The sequence below is a fragment of the Peromyscus leucopus genome, chromosome 4, assembly GCF_004664715.2.
Source record: "Peromyscus leucopus breed LL Stock chromosome 4, UCI_PerLeu_2.1, whole genome shotgun sequence".
In the NCBI taxonomy this organism is placed as follows: Eukaryota; Metazoa; Chordata; class Mammalia; order Rodentia; family Cricetidae; genus Peromyscus; species Peromyscus leucopus.
The window spans coordinates 119,909,859-119,929,914 of NC_051066.1; the positions used below are offsets into that span (position 1 = coordinate 119,909,859).

Genomic DNA, 20,056 nt, shown 5'->3' on the forward strand with positions numbered 1-20,056 from the left:
ACTCCATCTGTAATCCTGCATCTCATAAAGGTGTGCATTCATGCCTCCCCTGGGTGTTCTCACTACAGGGCTGGGTGAGAGACTTGGCACTGTCCTTTTAGTTTGGTTTTAACTTACTAGGAAGGAACAAGCCACCACCCAAAATAAAGGCTAGAAAGTGGACGGTATAAATCAAGAGGGTTTTTGCAATTAAGATCCATGTGTTCTTTGGAGACCTTGCACTGTTCTCATCCCCTACCCTAGTTCTGCATTGCCTCGATCCCCATCTGGGAGGTGAGCATAGATATCTGTTTATCTGGATAAATAGAGTACAACTGCCTCTCAGTCTAAAGGAAGTCCTCTGAGGTCTTCCAAGGTGCTCATTTCCCAGCCATCCTCTTTGGTTGAATTTGATTTCAGTTTTTAGCCTTTGTTTTGTCAGATATGGTCAAGAGAGAACAGGCAAGGGCTGAAAGACACAGGCCTCAACCCCAGCTGCCCTCGCGAATCACCCAGGAAACAACTACCGTAGTGAGTAAGCTTCCGGTCTCACTCCAGCCCTCTGGTATGTGGTTTGAGCCTTTGGATCTCACCAAATTCCAAGACCATGCAACCAGAGCTGGGGGCCTTTGCTGCATAACTGAAGACAAGTCAAGGGTCATAGCAACAAAGGAGCTTGGCTACTCAGAGGGTTTCCACCCAGGACAGGAAGCATAGGACTCAGGATTTCACAAAAGGCCCAAGTTCCTCTGTGGTTTCCAGACTACAAGGTCTCTGAGATCCACACATTTCTGAAGTTCTCACACTCTTAGACACGCTTATTGGGAGTGCCATTTGACACAAATATTCTGGACAGCATTTAGCAATAATTGCCTTACAAAAAAATTTAAAAATCACCTATTCATTGACCAAGTGTTGAAAGACATCACCAACATGTGTGAGCATGCCAAGTATACACTCTGTGTATGGGGATATTCAGCACGGCATTGTGCAGACTTATCACACAACAACCTTGTTGATGGTTTGGAAAAGTTCAGGACACACTGCCAGAGAGGCAAAGCATGAGGAAGGGTAAAGAATGGAGATAACTGCACATCTAAGGATGATCTTGTCCACGGTGAAGCCATTTTAATTTTTGTTCCTCCAGGTATGGGAGGATAGGGCTTTATTATATCTTTCAGGACACAATTTAACCCATAGCAATTGGAAGTAACATAATTCTTTACAGTACATAAAATGACAGTGTAACACAGTCAATGTCATGACCAACAAATCAAAGTCCCAGTTAAAGGAAAAGTCATTTATTCAGGGATGTTTTAAGGAACTACAAGAGACATAGGGTCCCTTGGCCACTGGATAATATTCTGAGGGACAGAGAAAATGGTAGGTTTTTGTTATTGTTTGTTATTTGTTGTTTTCAGAGTTTTGTTTTGTTTTAAATCTGGGGCATGAATGTGTGTGTGTGTGTGTGTGTGTGTGTGTGTGTGTGTGTGTGTGTGTCCACATACCTGTGGGTACCCACAGAGGCCAGAAGAGGGTATTGGATTCCCTGGAGCTGGAGTTGCAGATGGTTGGGAGCTGCTCACTTGGGAGCTAGGAACTGAACTTGGGTCCTGTGGAACGACAGCAAGTGCTCTTAACCGCAGAGCCATCTCTCCAACCGAGGGGTAGAGTTTTAAAGAGAAAAATCCGCAAGTATGCAAGTAATTGTGTACACGTTATGACTGATGGAAGCAAATGGTCAGATTTGGAGCCCAAATGTCTGCTGGTGATTGCTGTTTAGCTGCAAATCCTGCAAGAGTAAGTGATGGCCCAGGATATTGTGGTACCTGCGGTTTGAGCTGAGATATGTATGCATCTGCTCCTTCAGTGACTTCCATGACCTATTCTGGTGGCTCAGAACCAAAGTGCCAGCCACCATCTTATGTCCTAAGTTCACAGCATGATTGTCAAGCCCCAGTACCTAAAATAACCTGGACGAGTACATTTTAGCTTCTTTTCTTGCATTCACTTCAAGCCGAAACCTTTCTTACCCTGTCAGAGGCAGGTGTCTCTTTTAGTCCCCTTCCTCCTGGCTCCTCCCAACCCAGAACATTCCATGCTAATTAACAGCTGTTTAATTATCAGCTCAGCAGGGAAGCAATCATAGCCCAGTCCTTAACCAGTTATTTCCCCCACTTAAGCTGTCCCAGATTTCTGGAAGGCTGACTATGCTAAATGCCTTAGGGAAAAGCAGTGTGGCTGCATGGAAAGTTCAGGGTGTTTGGAATCAATCCATCAACCTGAGTGACTCTGCCACCTTTCACACTGTTGGGCATGGCTTCTGAACCCCCATTTGGTCAGCTGTAACAATACTCCCCAGTTTTATTGAAAAGGTAAAGGATAGAGAACATACCTTGTCAACCATAAAATAGTAAGTAAATGTGTTGGGTTACTTCCTGTTCTGTCATTGGACTGTCCTTACTGACGCACTGTAGGCACACAAAAAACATCTGTTGACTGAGAAATTCTCAGTTGAGAACCAGAAGAAGTAGGGGGTGGGTGGAGTTATTTGTGTCCCATATGTGCACACATGACAAAATAAGTGTAAAACTTGAGTCAGAACTGTGGGGTACCCGTCAGTCCCCTTTCTTTTTAAGAAGGAGTCACAAGCACTCCTGCTTTCCCATGTTTTTGCTTGGACATTTGTACATATGGTCAATGGCGCACTTTGGGGAGGCATTCTAAACCTATGCATCTAAGTTAATTGTGCTTTGTATTTTAGTAGAGGGGGAAGTTATGATTAAGTCATACAAATGTCACTGGGATTGCATCCAAATGGTGCTTTACATGAAATAGGCTAAAATTCAAAGGCTAGAGAAGGGACAGTGAGTCAGGTGGTCTTTTAGTTATTGTGAGGGATATTGTTTAGGCACTAGGAAAATGTTGCCCTGACATTAAGGGATTTATCACACATAGAATTGTAGCATTGAAATCTTCCCCAGAGCTCTTTAAAAATGGCTTGCAACCTCATCTCTCTTGTCATGTTTATTTCAGTTGCAACAGAAAACAACCTAAACAGCTAATAGGAGAGAAATAGCTGGTACATGACTCTACAGAGATGTAGAAATTAAAATACCATAGCTATGTAGTAGCATTAAAAATTTTATAGTAAGGCACTCAGGAAAGAAAGAACGCATCTACAATATTATTACTAATTATGTAAAATTAAGTATAATTATGAATTATAAATGAACAAGAACCAAGAAAATAAAATCAATAGACTTGCATGGAGAAAGAAAAAACACTTCTGGAGTTTTTCACAACATGTATTTGCTAAGACATTTTGCTGAAGTGCACCTATGATGTTTGTGGAGGATAGGAAGATATAGATGCAGAAAGCCTGCTTCAGACTTAAGACTCCTGAGTTGCAAAAGAGGGTGATGTCCAGGGACTATGGCACCCTAAAGCATCACTGGTTTCCATTAAAACCTCATTTATGAAATTAAAATTAATTTCATGGAAATGGATTAAGCAGTCTTTTCATTAGTGTGCTCCTGGTCTAATTGAGTTTGGAGTGACTGGTGAAGTCATTCCTGTACTGAGGCTCTTAACCTCAAGTCTGCTGTGGGCCTTTTGTTCCTAGACTGCTAGAAACACCATGTAGATAAGAGTCTTCGAACTTCCCCATGGCGGCTGGTAGTTGTACTTGCCTCCCAATGATCCTAGCAAGAAAAGTTACTATTTCACAGAAGTTATTCATGACAATGAGTCCAACACAAGAATCCTTCAACAGAAGTCAATAAAGGTGTCCCTGTGGTGAGCACTGGGGAGAAAGGCCTCCCTGTGAGACCACATTGGGGGAGAGGAGCTACTGAGGTCAGACTTCTTCCTTCCTAAGCTGAAGGGATTCTTAGCTTAAATTTGTTTCAAAGTAAAAGGTCTGGAAAAAAAGACACATAGTGACTGCCCTCCAAACTGAGAACCACACATTTGCTTGGACCTTTTAAATGTTTTTTGTATTAATGAATTCCAACACACACACACACACACACACACACACACACACACACACACACACTCGTGGGGGTGGGGATTTGAGAACGTAATGTCCTGAACCATAGACTCTATGCAATGTAACTGGCCAAAGACCCCAGCTGTGGCATTCTGAAGGCTGCAAACCTGTAGCAGTGAGGTCACACTTCCCCCACAGCTACTCCAGGCCAGGACTGGGGGACTGAGGCAGGCCCATTGCCCTGGAAAGTTACAGGGTTCCAGCAATGACCAGATTTGGGTCCTCAACAGCTTGCCAGTGCTTTCTTAGTCAACAGAACAGTCAAGAATAGATTTGGTCAACTTTGTTCACCTGCCCTTTACTTGCCGCACAGTTTCCTATATTTTCTCTCTCAATAAAATCTACGCATGTTTTATCCCATTTGGGGAATCTGTATCTTAGAGGGGATATGGGTATGCATATAAGAATGCACACATGAATATTCATATACATGCATATGTCTATAGGTGTGTGTATAGTTGAGCTGTAATTTATCTTTTTTGGTAGCCATGAGCAATGTCAATACTTTTGCCATTTAAAAAAAAAATACCAGTCAACCCTACTTTTCCAAGTACTTTGCTATTAGCTATACCATAGCATCTGTCACTTTTTGGGAAAATATCCAAGAACTCAGAGCAACATTGTACAAAGACTTCTGTATAGAGTTCCTTCTGTATAAAGTCAAGTTTGAATTTTTCTGTCAAATGAGGCTAGCCTTTGTGGGTAGTGTGGAGAATGCTGAAGTGAGAACTAAGCTCCCCTATAGAAAAGGAAGGGTCAAGTAAAATTTAGAATCTTTCCACTCTCCCCTTGGCCCTATGGCATCACTCAGGACTTGGACCTACTGGCCTGCTCTCATCCACACCAATGAGAATTTCTGACTGTACAGAAGAAGTAGATTCTGGAGCACTTCCACAGAAGAGCTATCAGGAAGCTGCCAGGGGCTCACCATCAACGGGAGCTTGAAGAGTCAGCTTTAATGGCCTACAGTGCCTGCCTGTAGAAGCTCTAGCCAAGATCCTTTAAACTCTAAAGTTTAGAGAAAGAGTCCAGTAAGCGGACTCTGAGGTGAATGGGCTCCAAGTATTCCTTGTCCTTGCCTCAACTTCCTAAGAATCAACTGCTAAGAGAGAAGGCACCAAAAGAGGCATCCTGAGAGTGAGGAAGCCTCGCTGTTGAGAGAGTGGAAGTGCCAGAATTTCACTCCTACTAACGTGGAACTCCGGGGACAGGAAGAAAGTGCCCCCGAATGTTCTAAGGAGAATTGGGAAGAAGTAAATAGAGTGCTGGGTCACAAAATCTAATAGAAATAATAATAAATAGCCAGTACACACCCTTTCTTGCTGGTCTCTCATCCTTGAGTTTATAGATGTCAGACCAGCCACAGCAATTGAGTGATAAAGGAAAGAATGCATAAATGAAAAGAAATTCCCTGATGAGAAGGAAGTCTGGTTATAGCCTGGAGCTTGCTTGAACTAACAGCTCCCGAATTTCATTTCTATCCAAGAGCTTGGGATTCTGCCTGGCTGCCCCAAACTGAACCATGGGAACAAGGAAAACAGTGCAGACCTCCCACCTCTTTCCCAGCCTTTGCCTCTGGAGCCTTGCTCTTACCTCGCAGTGGTGGCTTTGTGTCTGCTGGAATCCTGTTTAGCTGGTTCTCAAATGTGAGATGCAGCACTTATAGCAAATGCAAAGGCTGAAAGCCTTCAGCAAGGTGAGCTATTCAGATTTTACCCCGGACTGTCCCTCAATCCTCAGCAGCTTCCTTTTCCTAACAGAAATGTTCTATGGCTTCTTGTATTTCACTTAATGATTCCCGACACCTCATCTTCCTCAAGAATACTTTCTCCATCCAGTTCTTATTTTAAAGGAATTTTCTTTGGGCTGTTGTTAACCACTGACAGAGGCAGGCACCTGCAGGGGCAAATGCCTGTATTAATGTACCTTCAAAGTGTCTTTTCCCTTACTTTCAGATAAAAACCTTGATGTCACAAGCTGAGCATGGCCAGAGGTATCCTGTCTTTGGGTTTGATCTTTTAAACGTGTGTTTTAGGACTGTGCACTAAGCACGTGTGTCTACTATCTTTCCCTCCTAAATTATGAACTTAAACTGAGCATGCTCAGGAATGACTACTTAACTGCGTGTATGCTCAAGAATTGGACCCACCCCTGTATGAAAACGCACAGGCCACCTAAATAAAACCCCAGTGAAAACAACTCTCATACGCTCCTTAACTATGGCAGGTAACGATATCTCCACTACCTCCATTCTTTATGTGTTGGCTCTGCCTATTTTGGCTTTGCACTCACCAACCTGTGAACTGACTCCAATCAGTGATACTATCCCCAATGTCCGGTTGTTCTGTAAACATGCTCAGACAATAAATGTTTATACAATGAGATCCTACATAGGATAATCTTACTTTTGCTGAGGAAAACAGCATGTGCTCGAACACAAACATCGTTTACAAATAAAATCTGAGTTCATGACAACGAATTCCAGAAGGGTATGAAAGTTTGTACTTGGGTAATCTATTGGTATTGTAATTCAGGTAAAGATGGCCCTGCAACAAGAAGGATTTGCCCGTAAAAAGAGAGGGTACAGGGACATCAATGAGATTGACATCAACATGAATGATCCTCTTTTTACCAAGCAATGGTACCTGGTAAGTTTCTCTACTGTTTAAAATGGCCCTCACTTTGAAAGATGAACTATTTCTTTGTTATTTGGCAGAATGATAACCAGCACCCAAGTCAATGACCGCCTCTGCCCAATATGCTTGATTTTCTATCTATTACCTCCCATACATCTTACTCCCTACACTTCTACCAGGAGCTGGTCATGATCACATTGTCCTGGATTCTGAACAGGTCTACCTGTATGCCAGTGAAGACTTTTGAACCACCTGAAAGTCAAATCAAATACTTAGGAGAAGTAATCCAGAAGTGTCAATAGGCATAGAAAGGCGGGAGGGGCATATTGGAGTCATAGCCCCAAGAGTTAGAATCCAGTGTTTCTATGTGCAAGAGAACTGAGGGATTGTCAAAGGTGGCATTTAACACTGCCTAAAACAGTAACAGTGAACCAGACTTCACAGCGCTGAAACCTAGGCTGTCTCATGGCAAATACTTTCTGGAGACACAGTCCCTCAGGACCCATGTGGGTTGATGGAGCTATGTTTAGAAAAAGATTAATAGGGGCAAGAGGGAAGGCTCAGTGATTAAGAGCATGTTCTGTTCTTCCAGATGACCCAAGTTCAGTTCCTGACACCTGTGTCAAGCAGCCTACAACTGTCTAGAACCTCAGCTTCAGTGGATGCCACACCACTGTCCTCTTAGGCAACCCACACTCACCTCCATAAACCCACACATTACACATAATTAAAAATAATAAAAATGAATCTTTTTTAAAGGAGATCAATGACTCCAAACTAACCTAAGTGGCAGAACACATTATAAATGACTGATTCATAAATGTCAGTGATGTCTTACTTTATGGAGGGTTAGAAGATGATAAGCAAGGTAGAAAATGAAATGATATAGACTACTACACCATAGGGATGCATCCCTGTTTCCCTCCTGATGCTTCAGTGTTTGGCTATGCCTTATGCCTTTAGACATAGAATTCTGAAGGTTTGGTTACCTGAATGAACTTATGTCTGTTAATCTGGATGGGGTAGGTTTGTTGCAATAACAAATAACACCCAAATCACAGTAGTTTCTTAAAATCAATGCCTGTTTTTTTTCTGAGCTCCATCCTAAATGCTTCTACAACACCTCAGCAAGGAAAAGAGATGAACTATACACGGTCTTGAAACCTCTGCCTAGGTGTGACAAATAGCACATGAGCTCACATTGTACTGGCCAAAACCATGAGCACTCTGAATGAGAAGGCACGGCGGGGCAGGGGTCAGTGGGGAGAAGAGTGTAATCTTTAATGTGAGCCTGGAAGGAAAGAACAGTAGCTCTTGTGAAGCTTATTAATGACACTAATGACCTTCCAACAAAGTCTTAGTAATGCCGGAACAGCCTCTGGTCACAGTGGGCCTTTGTCAGCACATCTCCGACTTCACTATTTCTTCAACCATCATTGAGAAAATCTGTACAGACCATATATGCTTGGAAAGAGGCTAGTGGATGTATTAATGTGAGGCATTCCTTCATCTTTCGTTTTATAAAAATGAAGGAGGGGCTGGAATGATAGGTCAGTCCATAGAGTACTTGGTATGTAAACATGAGGATCAGAGTTGAATTCCCCGAAACCATGTGAAAAACACTTGTAATGGTGCTTATCCATGGTGGCATGCACTTGGAATTCCAGAGCTGAGTTGTTTGTCAGAGACAGGAACCCTTTGGGCTCCTTGACTAGCCATCCCAGCCACTTGGCAAGGCAAGCCCTCAACTGTCTCAAAACACAAAATGGTCATTAAGGAACGATGCCCAAAGATGACTGTTCCCTTCCACACATGCACATACACACAACTGGACTGTGCGCACACATGCATCCACACAAATATACACATGAATACACACAAAAACCGAGGAGGAATTTATTTTTCTGTATGAAAACATATACTGAAGAATAGTTACCTATCTTGAATTTAGTTCAACAAATATTTTAGAATAAGATTTAGTATAGTGTACTAAAATTCCCAAGGTAAAAACTTTCCTCCAAAAAGAAAGGTTATTGTCATTTAGTAAAGGAACTTTATTCAGTAAAAACTCAAGATATTATGTGCTACAAAACATGAGCTAAACCAAGCTTTGACAGTAAATGTTTTATTCCCCATTTGGAAAGTTTGTTGTAATGGCTTCTCCAAGATCATTATATAAGGTGATTATAAGTTTCTATGTGGAACCAGGAATTGAACCTAGGGCTTTGTGTGTGCTAGGCAAAAACTTTACCACTGAGCTATATGTCTATTCCTATAAAACTAGTTTAAAGATGGCAATGGAGTTTTGAGATAAGGACATTAGAGCAATTTCAATCTTTACATAAAGCAGAAAAATCAGCTGTTTATATGAAACAAACAGAAGATGAAGCCTCTAAGGGTTGAAGTAGGCCACCCTAAAGCATGTTTCATGAAGGGTATAGCCTTACGCTGGCCAGGCAGACCATGTCTAGCAACCAAATACCAGCATATGTCACAGCCCCAAACCAATCCCATTCTCTGCTTTGACTTCCTCTATCAGTTCAACACTGGGCAAGCTGATGGCACTCCCGGGCTAGACTTGAACGTGGCCGAAGCCTGGGAGCTGGGATACACGGGGAAAGGAGTGACCATTGGAATTATGGACGATGGTGAGTATCTCATAGCCCTCCAGTCATTTGCAAGAGAGTGTCTTTCACACCTCCAGACATGAAAGATTGGTGTTTGATAGAGGCTAATCAGGCAATTAGCAATTTTGATGCTTCACCTAATGCTCGCTTCACCATACTTTGACAAAATCCTCCCCTTTATCCAGATCAGTAATCATGATACTTGGTGATGCTCTCCACAAGTATTGCTTGAAGTGATAAATAAGAGACTAAAAACCAGTCTGTCCTTGACTTGCTTTCTTACTGATCCGATCCTTACAGCTTACCTAAAATGTCTTTAAAAACCCATATATGTTTGCCTTCTCTTCCCCTAGATCCACACTGTACAGTGTTATGGCTGCTGATTATGCATGGCCACTCAGAGTTAATAATTGAAGCTAACAGCAATTTAAAATCCAATTCTTCACAACAGCTCCATTTCACATTTTAGCATTTTGTTTTTTCACACTATGGGGAATTAAACCCAGGGCCTTGTACCCTTGCTAGGCAGTTGCTCTACCACTCAGCTACATCCTCAGCTTCCTTGTTTTAGGTAGGCACATGGACTATTTCAACTGCTGAAATCAAAAATCCATTTCAATAATCACAGAGCATTCTGACAGTGTGGCTTTGAGTCCATGACAAGATTGAGGTTTAGACAATTTGGCTTTAATGTTACTTTCAAAATAAGCCCCTGTCAGGCAGTCTTTGATAATGGTTATATCATTGACAGCTCCATATGTTACTCTGCTATGCAGGCTAGAGATTTCAGAGTTTTTGTGAATTCGTGTTTTCTTAACTGTGCGTGGCCTTGCCTCTGGTGAGATCCTGCAACACCACCACTACCCTGCAGTCATTTTGCTGGGATGTCCCTTTCCCCTTGGTCAGCTCACTGGCTCTTCCACTAAAAGTCCCACTGTGCATTACATTATCGGTTTAATTACCTACAAAGCCTACATAGCCATGAAACAGTGGAGCCTCTCCCTTCCGAACCTCCTCAAAGAACACTGTTGACTAAAAGCAAGCCTTTGAAGCAGAATTGATGGAGAAAACAAGGGAAGCCAGGCTGCTCCAAATCTGTTCTGTCTTTGTGGGAGCTCATTAAACAACAATGGGAAACAATGGCTCTGTAAGCCTCTGATGTGTGAGATGTTTTGAAGTGGATGTAAAAGCCTTCTCCGGTGCTGAGAGCTTTCCCTAGAAGAAAGGAACTGTGTGGAGAGATGGTCGGAGCTTATGAACATATTTTTTTTTCCTTCTGAACACTTTGTCTTAGACTCCTTTCCAGAGCTGCTGGGGCCAGATCACTCAGAAAAAGAGGCATCTAAATTTGGAAGAAACCACCTAGGATGTACTGTGAGAGCCAGGGTTAACAGCCTGTGTGTGTCATCTACTGTCAATAAAGAGGCCGTCCTAAGCGTGGCACAGCAGTGACAGCAGACACACTGCCCTGATCAACTTCCCAACAGCATATAAATGCCAGTGCAGTTTCTGTCCATAGCCTCTTTGAACAACACTCAAGCCATCCCTTCCAAAGTCGGAAAATGAGAAGGTGCCTCACTCTGCCCCAGACTGAGAGGCAAAACCCTTTAGAAAGCCCCAGAAGGATTTCCTGTTTGACCTTAGTTCTGTAGGTTAGTGGTCTTTGAAATTTCCCCTAAGTTGAACTCATCATCTCTCAAATAAAATTCCTGATTTCTCTATTGTTTTGGTCACATCTGCTACAGAAAAAACCACCTAGATAATTTTTTTAAGCTACTATGCCTCATAGTTCTGTGAGATGATGGGCTTTGCTGGGTAGTTTTGTTGCCGTCTCTAAAGAAATAAAAGAATATGTGTCCCATCAGGGAAGGTGGCTCAGTCAGTAAGGCCTGGGGACCTGAGTTGCAATCCCTTGCATCTATGTAAAAGCTGAGTGAAGCTGTGCACATCTCTTACCCCATCACTAGGGATCAAGGTCAGGTGCAGAGACTAGAAGATCCCTGGAGCTCACTGGTGCATCAGCCTACCTGAGTCAGTGAGCTTGGGGTTCAGTGAGAGACCCTGCTGCAAAGAATAAGGTGGAGAGCAAATGAGGAAGACATCTGACATCTAACTCTGGCCTCTACATGCATAAGTACACACACACACAATAAACATGTGTTCAGTATATTCTACTTTAAGAATAATCAAATATACATGAGCATTAAAGTACTATCTACCAAGTTGTTACTTTCACTTAAATCATTCTTTTATTGGTAGAAAAATGTCTTTCATCCTTCACAATTCAATCAATAGTATTTTCTTTATCAGGCCCAAGTCTGCAACCATTCTAACGACATTCTTTCTCTTAACCTACTTAAAGATTCTTTATTATAATTATATAAATATATCATTTGAAACCTAATTCCTTCCTGGTCTTATATCATGTTCTTGCTCTTGTATTTCCCTTCACAGAGAAGAGATTACCAATTCTTCTCTTAAACAAAGTCCACTGTCAGAACATGGAATTGTGTTTTTAAAATTGACTTCCAATTTTAAAGGCATGCTCTTTGTGTGTAGTAGGGTGGGGGTGGCAGTGTTTAGCTTACCATTTGTTACAGAACTTTTTGCCTACCAATGTTAAATAATTTCAACAAATATATACAATTTCATCTCAACACAGATTTTAATATCAGGCCAATTTCTAAAGATGTTTTTGTTCTTCTGCTAAAATTATTCCAGTGATGTGATAGATTGTATTAGTTATTTCTCTATTATTACATCAAAGGCCCTGACAAAAAGCAAGACAGAGAAAAAAGTGTTTACTGTGTTTACAGACCTGGTTGAGGGGGGGGCGCGTGACAGTATACCACAGCAGGGAAGTCACAACAAGAGGGAGGGGCCTACCCCTCAGCCAGGAAGAGGACTGAACACATTTCACCCCCACACAGGAAGCAGAAAGAGAGAATAGGAAATGGGTCTACAATATGAACATCAAAGTCCACCTTCAGTTACATACTTTCTTCAGTGAGGTTCCACCCTGTAAAGGTTCCACAACCTTCCCCAATAGCACCACCAGCTACAGAATAAGAGTTGACATGTATGAGCCTGTGGGGATAATTTTATATTCAAACCACAAATTCCTACCTCTGGGCCCCATAGTTTCAAAACTATCTCATAATACAAAATGCATTTAGTCCAATACCAAAAGGTAAATTCTTACTGTAACCCCCTATAAAATCAAAACATAAATTATATTCTTCCAATATACAGAATATACATTCCCAATCCAAAAAGGAGGAATGGGGATGTGGTGAGGAAATACTGAACAAAAACTAGACTGAAACCAGCAAGATAAACACCAAAACCTGTAGCTTTATGTCTGACATCTGGGGCTTCAATTTCAAAGAGCTTAAGCAGCTCCACCCTTCCAACTCTGCTGCCTGTCATGTATCTCTCTTTCAGGCTAGTTCTACTCCCTGAATGCAGCCCTCCTTAGCAGCTATCCCACAGCTCTGGCATGTTCAACATCTTGGAATCTCCATCACTACCCAGGCTTCATCTTCACGGCTTCACAGAATAGCTTCTCAGGGACTCTAAGCTTAACACACATTGCCTAGCCACAGTAGCTCTCTGAAGCCACAGAGAAAAAATTATGACCCCACTCTTCAGTCTCCTATCTTTCATGCTTCCAGAACCAGGACCACATGAGAACACTACAATGTTCTGCTACCAGTGTGGGATGGAGCCTAGCTCCTCTGAACCAAGCTTGTAGCACTTCTATACTCACACTGATCCCAGTGAAATTTTCCCTGGGCATTTGCTTTCTAAGACCAGGAAACCCCTGAGTCTCCCTCCTTTCAGAAGATGGGCCTTGCCCTCAGGGCATCTTTCCTGTTGTTTCAGCTGGAGCAGGAGGCTTTGACAATGGCCCAAAGCCTTTTAACAGCACAGTCTTTTTCAGCATATGCCTGGGCTACAACCTTAAGCTTCCTGGTGCTCCCTTCCTCCCCATTGTGTATGTTTAATCAGGAATAAACATTCCACAGACTCAATGTTATTCTGTCTTGAAATTTTCTCCATCAGAGAAATTAGTCCATTACTTTTTAATTCTGCTTCATGCAAATTCTCAGGGCACGGGCAGAATGCAGCCAGATTCTTTGAGGAACTATCACATGAATGGCATCTAACCCAGTTGCTAATAAAATCTGTGTTCCCTCTAAAACTTCATGAGCTGGATCTCTACTACTGTCTACTGCACTCTCAGTAGTTCCGTCTTCCAAGCTCCAAAAAGAATGGCCCGTTAAGCTCTATCTACAGCGCGTAACTTTTCTAGCCTGAAGTTCCAAAGTCTTCCACGCTCCTTCAGAAAGCAACATAATCAGGTCTATCACAGCAACAAACCCACTTCTCTGAAAGCAATTTTTGTATTAGTTATTTTCTGTCGCTGTAATAAAATGCTCTCACAAAAAGTAATTTGGGAAGGGGGTGGGGTTGTGTGGGCTTACAGTTCCAGAGGATATCAAGGTGAAGGCATGGTCGGAGAAGCGTGAGGCCAGCGTGCCAGTCAGGAAACAGACTGAGCACATCTGACCTCACACAGGAGGCAGAGAGAAAGAACAGGAAGTGGGCCATGATAGAAAAACTCAAACATTTCCATGGATTGTTTCTAATCTTTAAAAGGTCTCCAGCAAGATCAATTATAGCCTCATTTTCAAAGATGATACAGTCAAAGCTCAGAAATACTGTCTACTCTCACATTGTTGTTCAGTGACTCTCAGCCCAGAAATTATTAGCGTGACCTAGAAAAAAATATGAAAATTTCCTTTTGGAATAGATACATCCTAATTCAAAAGATTTGGTTAGGTTTTCTGTTTTGTTTTGGTTTTTTTTTCCACCACAAAGCCTTAGGATGGCTGGCACAGCTCCAATAACAGCGGCCCAGCCTTAGTATGTATGGGGCCAAGATGCCAGCAGAAGGTGCTTAATGGTACTTCTAGCTTATAAATCTAGCATCCCAGGATAGTTATCAAATGCACTTCCTGCTAGGCTAAAGCTACCCTGTGCATGAGCTTGTTTGGGTCCTGCCCTCATCTCTCCTCCAGTTGTTCAGAGAAGGAAGGAATCACAGCGAGGCCGAATAACCTCCCTGAAGTCATCCTGCTGGTTATCACAGCAGTTAGGATCAAACTCCGCTCTTTGACTCCAAACACCTCCATTCATAACCATGATCGGCTATAGTTGCAGGGCCCTGCTCTGTTGCTTTTTCCCCAAGGGCCATTCGTACAGGTACGGCATATGCTGAGACTCTACAGTCCTGCAGACCTGAATGAAAGCTTTTCAGTTGCCCCTGGGTTTCTTTCTACAGTGAGTTCTGAGGTCAAAGTGTCTGATGTACCTCAACAGCGTAAATAGGCCATAATTCTACCCCAGGAATGACTCCTGGGCCCAGAACAGGCTCTAGCTCAAGAGCAGGCACAGAACTCCAGCTGAGGGGATTGAAGCCTCTGCCTTACCAGAAAGGCACATTCTGGAGAGACTAGTGTCAGCTCCCAACTGGCAACACCTCACCAGAAACCACTAGCTTTCTCCTAATGGCTTTTCTCGCCCAGCCATACGCCTCTTATTTCCATGCTGGAGTGTGCTCTAATCCATGGTTCTCCGTGCCCCGTTAAATAATCATCCCTTTCCTCCCTGGGGCCAGCTTCATTTCAGAGGAGAAGCTAGTTGATGCTTTAGAAATGTCAGGATTTCTACAAATCTCTTTTACATCGCTGCTGTGATGAGCCATCCATCTCACGGTCACTAAGCCCCTGACTGCTGACATTTATCCGGAAGCGTTATCCGTGGGCCCAGAGCTCTAATTGGTTTCACTGCTCTGCAGTGTGTCTGGGGGCCACCATCTCTCCGCCAAGGAAGTGATGCAGCCCTCCCCAACACAGAAAGGGAAGGCAAAGCAGAGGGTTCAGGATAGGTATCCTCTTCCCCACCTCTGACTCCCCCAAGTCTCCTGCACCATCATCCCTGCAAGGAGCATCCATTTCTGGGCAGCTTTCTTGGGAACACAAAGGCAGGCATTAACCTTCCACTCCTGTGTTATCTTTTCTCAGGAATCGACTATCTCCACCCAGACCTGGCCTACAACTATGTAAGTACAAGCTGATTTTTAGGTGTGGGGAATGTGTGCTTCTAAGCAACCTGCTGCATCTGATTTTCAGAAACACACTCAAGTATATGCAATATACATGCATGCAGAGGATTGATATCCACATACAGAAGCACATGCATGCCCAATGCAGGAACAGTCACATACACACACACACACACACACACACACACACACACACACACACACATACACACGCAACTCAGATATTCATGTGAAGACAGAATCACACCCACATTCTCCAGTGTGCACACTTGTGTGTGTGCACACTCCATCAACCCACCTTGTTAGAGCCGTTGCTCAGATATGGGAGCTGGCCGAATGTCAGTGGGTGGCTTTTCGAGAAGAGCGGATAACAAGCTGAAGTTTGGAGGAACAGACTGCCAAGAAAGTAAATAAAGGGAGAGGCAGAGAGGAGAGCAGCATGGCAAGGCTTGAATCCATGCCAGTTGCAATCCTCAAGGGAAAGGGATAATCAGACTACTGGGTGTTGATTGGCCAACACTGAAGACCAAGGCCAGAAACAGCAGTAACTCACATTGCAACCATCACTCCATGAGAGGAAGAATAAACAGTATCATTTTTGACAATTTTTGCTGTTTTAAACATTTCACTGAGCCTCGCTTTTAAGGCCCCTCTACAAGCAAGTACCATCAGCAGAGACTCACAGCACAACCCTAGGTTTGAACTTCACACTTACTTTTGCACCCAGCCAGTCATATCCTATCTTCCCAATAAACCTACAAGCTCTTTAAACACAACCGATGTCTTCATTCCAACCTCGGGAGATGCAACATGCAGGCATCGGCGTGTTCATTTAAAGTTGCCCCGCCGAGTTACACTTTCCCCATAAACTCAAGACCAGTTCTCTGAAATCACAATGTCTCTCTCAATCTATGTAGAGTTGAGACAAAACCTAACAGTATCATTTGTCTTATTTTTGACTAAATATTTCCATGATCGTTAAGTGCAAGCAGAGTCAACCTGCTGAGGAGAGCAGTGAGGTCAGCAGATCATGATAGTCTCAAAAGCCGTGTGAGAAAAGAATTTACAGGGCCACATTTCCACATTACTAAGTGATTGGATGGCTTAGATGTGACAAGCTCACCCAGTGCCCTTCTAGGAAAAGGTACTTTGGGGAGGTACTTGTTTGGGTTTCCCCAGAAACAGACCCCTAAAACAAGAGTTTCAGCAAAAAAAATTCTTTCCTTCTGCGCAATGCCAGAAAGTAGAGATGAAGAGAAGGCAGCCATGATGGATAGGTGCATTTTCGAGCAAGTGACCACTGAGGCAGCTGGGACTTAACCCCACTAGGACAATCTGAGAGATGATATAGACTAAATGAGACTGAGTACCAGAGGCATCTCACCTGGCATAGGACCTCTGGGGACTGGGGGGAGGAAGGGCAGGATTCCACACAACTCCAGCAGTTATTGGCTTAGGGGCTGGTCCCAGGAGATAGTTAGGCTGCCTCCCCAGGCTGGAGGACAGCCTCACCTGTGTATAGACAGTCCCTTTCCAGGGACATGTGGGTGTCAGGCCCAAGAGACATGTGACAGCACCTGCTACCAGTGTACACTTGGAAATCTCTTAAAGGTTAAACAGAAATGTTCTGTACTGTGGGAGCAAACTCCTCCTCATTATTAATTTATTTTCAATAAGAAGTGAGAATTCTACCTGAAGCTGTTCAGCAAAGTTTCCTCATACTCAAACCAGGCAAAAATGTTTCCCAAACAAAGCTCTTTTCATAGCTTGGTTATTCCGAATAGTCAAAAAAGAGAGAGAGTGTGCTGGTAGTTCAGGGCTCTTTCCACTGAACTAAGAATTAAAATACTTTGAAAACTGCAAATCAATATATAAATGTAAGTCTTTAGTGTTAATTGAATTCAACAAATCCACACTGAGTCTGTTGAGTGGAGAGCAAAGGATAATAACAGCTACTTCTGTGATTATTCTATTGTTTAAAGGTTGAATTGAATCTCAGGGTCTGGTCCCATTTGCAAGTGCTCACTATTCCAAATAATTAAAATTCTTTTTTTCCATCCCAATCGCAATAACCATGAAATGAGTACTGGCCAAGAGACTACTTTCGGCCAAGTCAGAGCTTCGTTTCCCTGCCTCCCCGATGCCACAGTCTGAACAGTTCCTCTAGCTCAGGATGGGGGAAGAGAGGCCAGGAGGGAGCAGGCACTTGCCTAGGAAGGGTGCAGTCAGGGAGTGTCTCACAGCAAGGCTTAGGAACAAGCAGATGGGGAAGTGACTCTGTTCTGTAGCTCTTCGACCATGGCAATTCCAGACTTGTATCTGCAGCACGGTCCAAAACTGAAGCTGTGCTAAGTCTGTGGCTGAAGGAGTACTTCTTTAGGAATGTGTGGTGTGTGGAAGAGGTGGCAGTTTGCAGAGCTTGGGAGCAGGTAGGGCAAAATCTCATCTTTGCTTCATAGGCCTCCTTTGTTGAAGCCACGAGTCACACATGGCTGGTGGGCCTGTAAAATTCAAAGAGGCTATTCGGCTGTGTCAGAGTTTTCTTGAGGACTTGTGTTGAGACAAAGATTTGACGCTATCTGTGAATTCCAAATGAGGATGCACAGACTTATTTTTTTTTTTAACTTTTCATTATTCCCTAAACAACAAACTGTAGATAACAACTGCAGCATTCATATTGTATTAATTACTATAAAACATGTAGAAATGGGCTCAGGTGTGTCCCATCTATGATCTCTCATCTGTATGTGGCCCCGGACGGTTATGAATGTGACTCAATACAAAATAGTAAACTTACTTAAAATATTAAGAGATCTCTTTCATTCTTTTTTGCAACTCAATGGTAAATTCTCAAGCTTGAACTTAGTAAAGGATAATATCATATCTAAAGGTAAAAAAGTTGGCCACACATGGCAGGAGGGTGGATCTAGGTTGGATGTAAATACCACACTGGTATGTAAGGGGCTGGCACATCAGTAGATGGCTTCCCTGTCTTGGAGTGGGGCTCTGCCCCCTAGGAATACCAGGCTAGACTTCATCTAGGAGGACATCCCAAGGAGCCCTAGAAGGGTAAGGTGAAGAGATAGCAAAAAGAACGCGCAGCCAAGGAAGGCTTCTATAGAAAGAATTGCCAGAAGGCAAGGGCCACGAATGCCACTAAGGAGTTCTAAGAAGCACTTCAGGCAGAGCCCGCCTTAGCCTTTACCCAGCAGTACCTGTCAATCACTGGCTACAGCGGTACCTGTCAATCACTGACGAGAGCGACTACCCAAGAACAGCACTGGAGAGGAGAGGAAAGGGCTTTGTTCCTGGATCTTCTGGCCTGCCCTCCAGTCAAGCAGAATGAGGTCCAACAAATGAGGGTTTTCCAAAACCTGAGTGTTCAGATAATTGTGTTTCAACCAGCATGCAAAGGTGGGTTCTAAGAGTGTGGTGATTGTAGGAACTGAGTCAAACCTGCGCATCATTCTGAGTCCCTACTTCCTAATTGTGTAACCTTAGACTTGGAATCTTCGTTTCTTTGTTAGTGAAAAGGGGCACAGCAGGAGTCCAACCGAGGTTGCTGACACAGCCAGGCATTATTGAGATAATATGTGTATCAGGACTGACACATACTAGACACTCAGTAATCTTCCGTTTTCTTCTCAAAAGAGCTGAGGCTATAGCTCCAAGCAAGTCAGGTTATGCTGATGGAGAAGCGGTTCAGGAGGGACTCAGGAAACAAGTGCAATTGCTCAGCCCGATTCCTAATGAGCTCGGAGTTATCCGAAGGAAAGAAAAGGTCAGCTGACCCCAGCTAAGTTTAAGATTGTAAGGTTAGGAAAGTTAAGAGCGAAGAGTGGAGGAGACCAAAAATAATCTCAAAGATTCTTAGAATTCCCATCCAAGCAAAGTGAAAGGAAGGAGAAAGGGAAGCACCACTGTCTATGGCCAAGGACGGAATGAAGAAGGGTGACCCCGGAAGGAGAATTCCTGATCACTTCTCTGCTGCAGATCTTTCAACTAGGAAGATATGCATGGGTCATTGGAGAGTTGGGCTGGTCCCTAAGACAGGCAAAGGGACTGTAAAGCAATCCTCTTCTCCAAAAGAGGTGTTGTTGGTGTTTTTTTTTTTTAATCTTTTGGGGGCCCACCACCCAGCTCCCAAATAAATCACACACAGAGGCTTATTCTTGATTATGAATGCCTGGCCTTAGCTTGGCTTGTTTCTCACCAGCTTTTCTTAACTTAAAATTATCCCATTTACCTTTTGCCTCTGGGATTTTACCTTTCTTTATTTCTGAATAACTTTATTTTTTTACTCTGTTGCTGTTTGTATAGCTGGATGGCTGGCCCCTGGAGTCCTCCTCCTTCTCTAGCTACTTCTTTTTGTCTCACAGATTTCTCCTTCTATATATTCTCTCTGCCTGCCAGCCCCTCCTATCCTTTCTTCTGCCTTGCTGTTAGCATTCAGTTTTTTACTAGACCATCAGGTGTTTTACACAGGCGCAATAACACAGCTTCACAGTGTTAACGAATGCAACATAAACAAAAGTAACACACCTTAAAATAATATTCTACAACAAAGAGGTTTCCTCTAGGCAGGGAAAGCATGCCTCCTAGTCTTAAGTGACCACAGAAAGCACACAGG

At 43.2% G+C, this 20,056-nt stretch overlaps 1 protein-coding gene across 1 annotated transcript in view; it reads left to right on the top strand.

The window, feature by feature from the left end:
- The window catches only part of Pcsk2 (proprotein convertase subtilisin/kexin type 2), a 252,882-nt gene that overhangs the window by 135,618 nt on the left and 97,208 nt on the right, over positions 1 to 20,056 (top strand). The window contains exons 3-5 of the mRNA XM_028893276.2: positions 6,568 to 6,681; positions 9,209 to 9,317; positions 15,386 to 15,423. Of these exons, the coding sequence (XP_028749109.1) occupies positions 6,568 to 6,681; positions 9,209 to 9,317; positions 15,386 to 15,423 (261 nt within the window). The remainder of the gene's footprint in view (positions 1 to 6,567; positions 6,682 to 9,208; positions 9,318 to 15,385; positions 15,424 to 20,056) is intronic.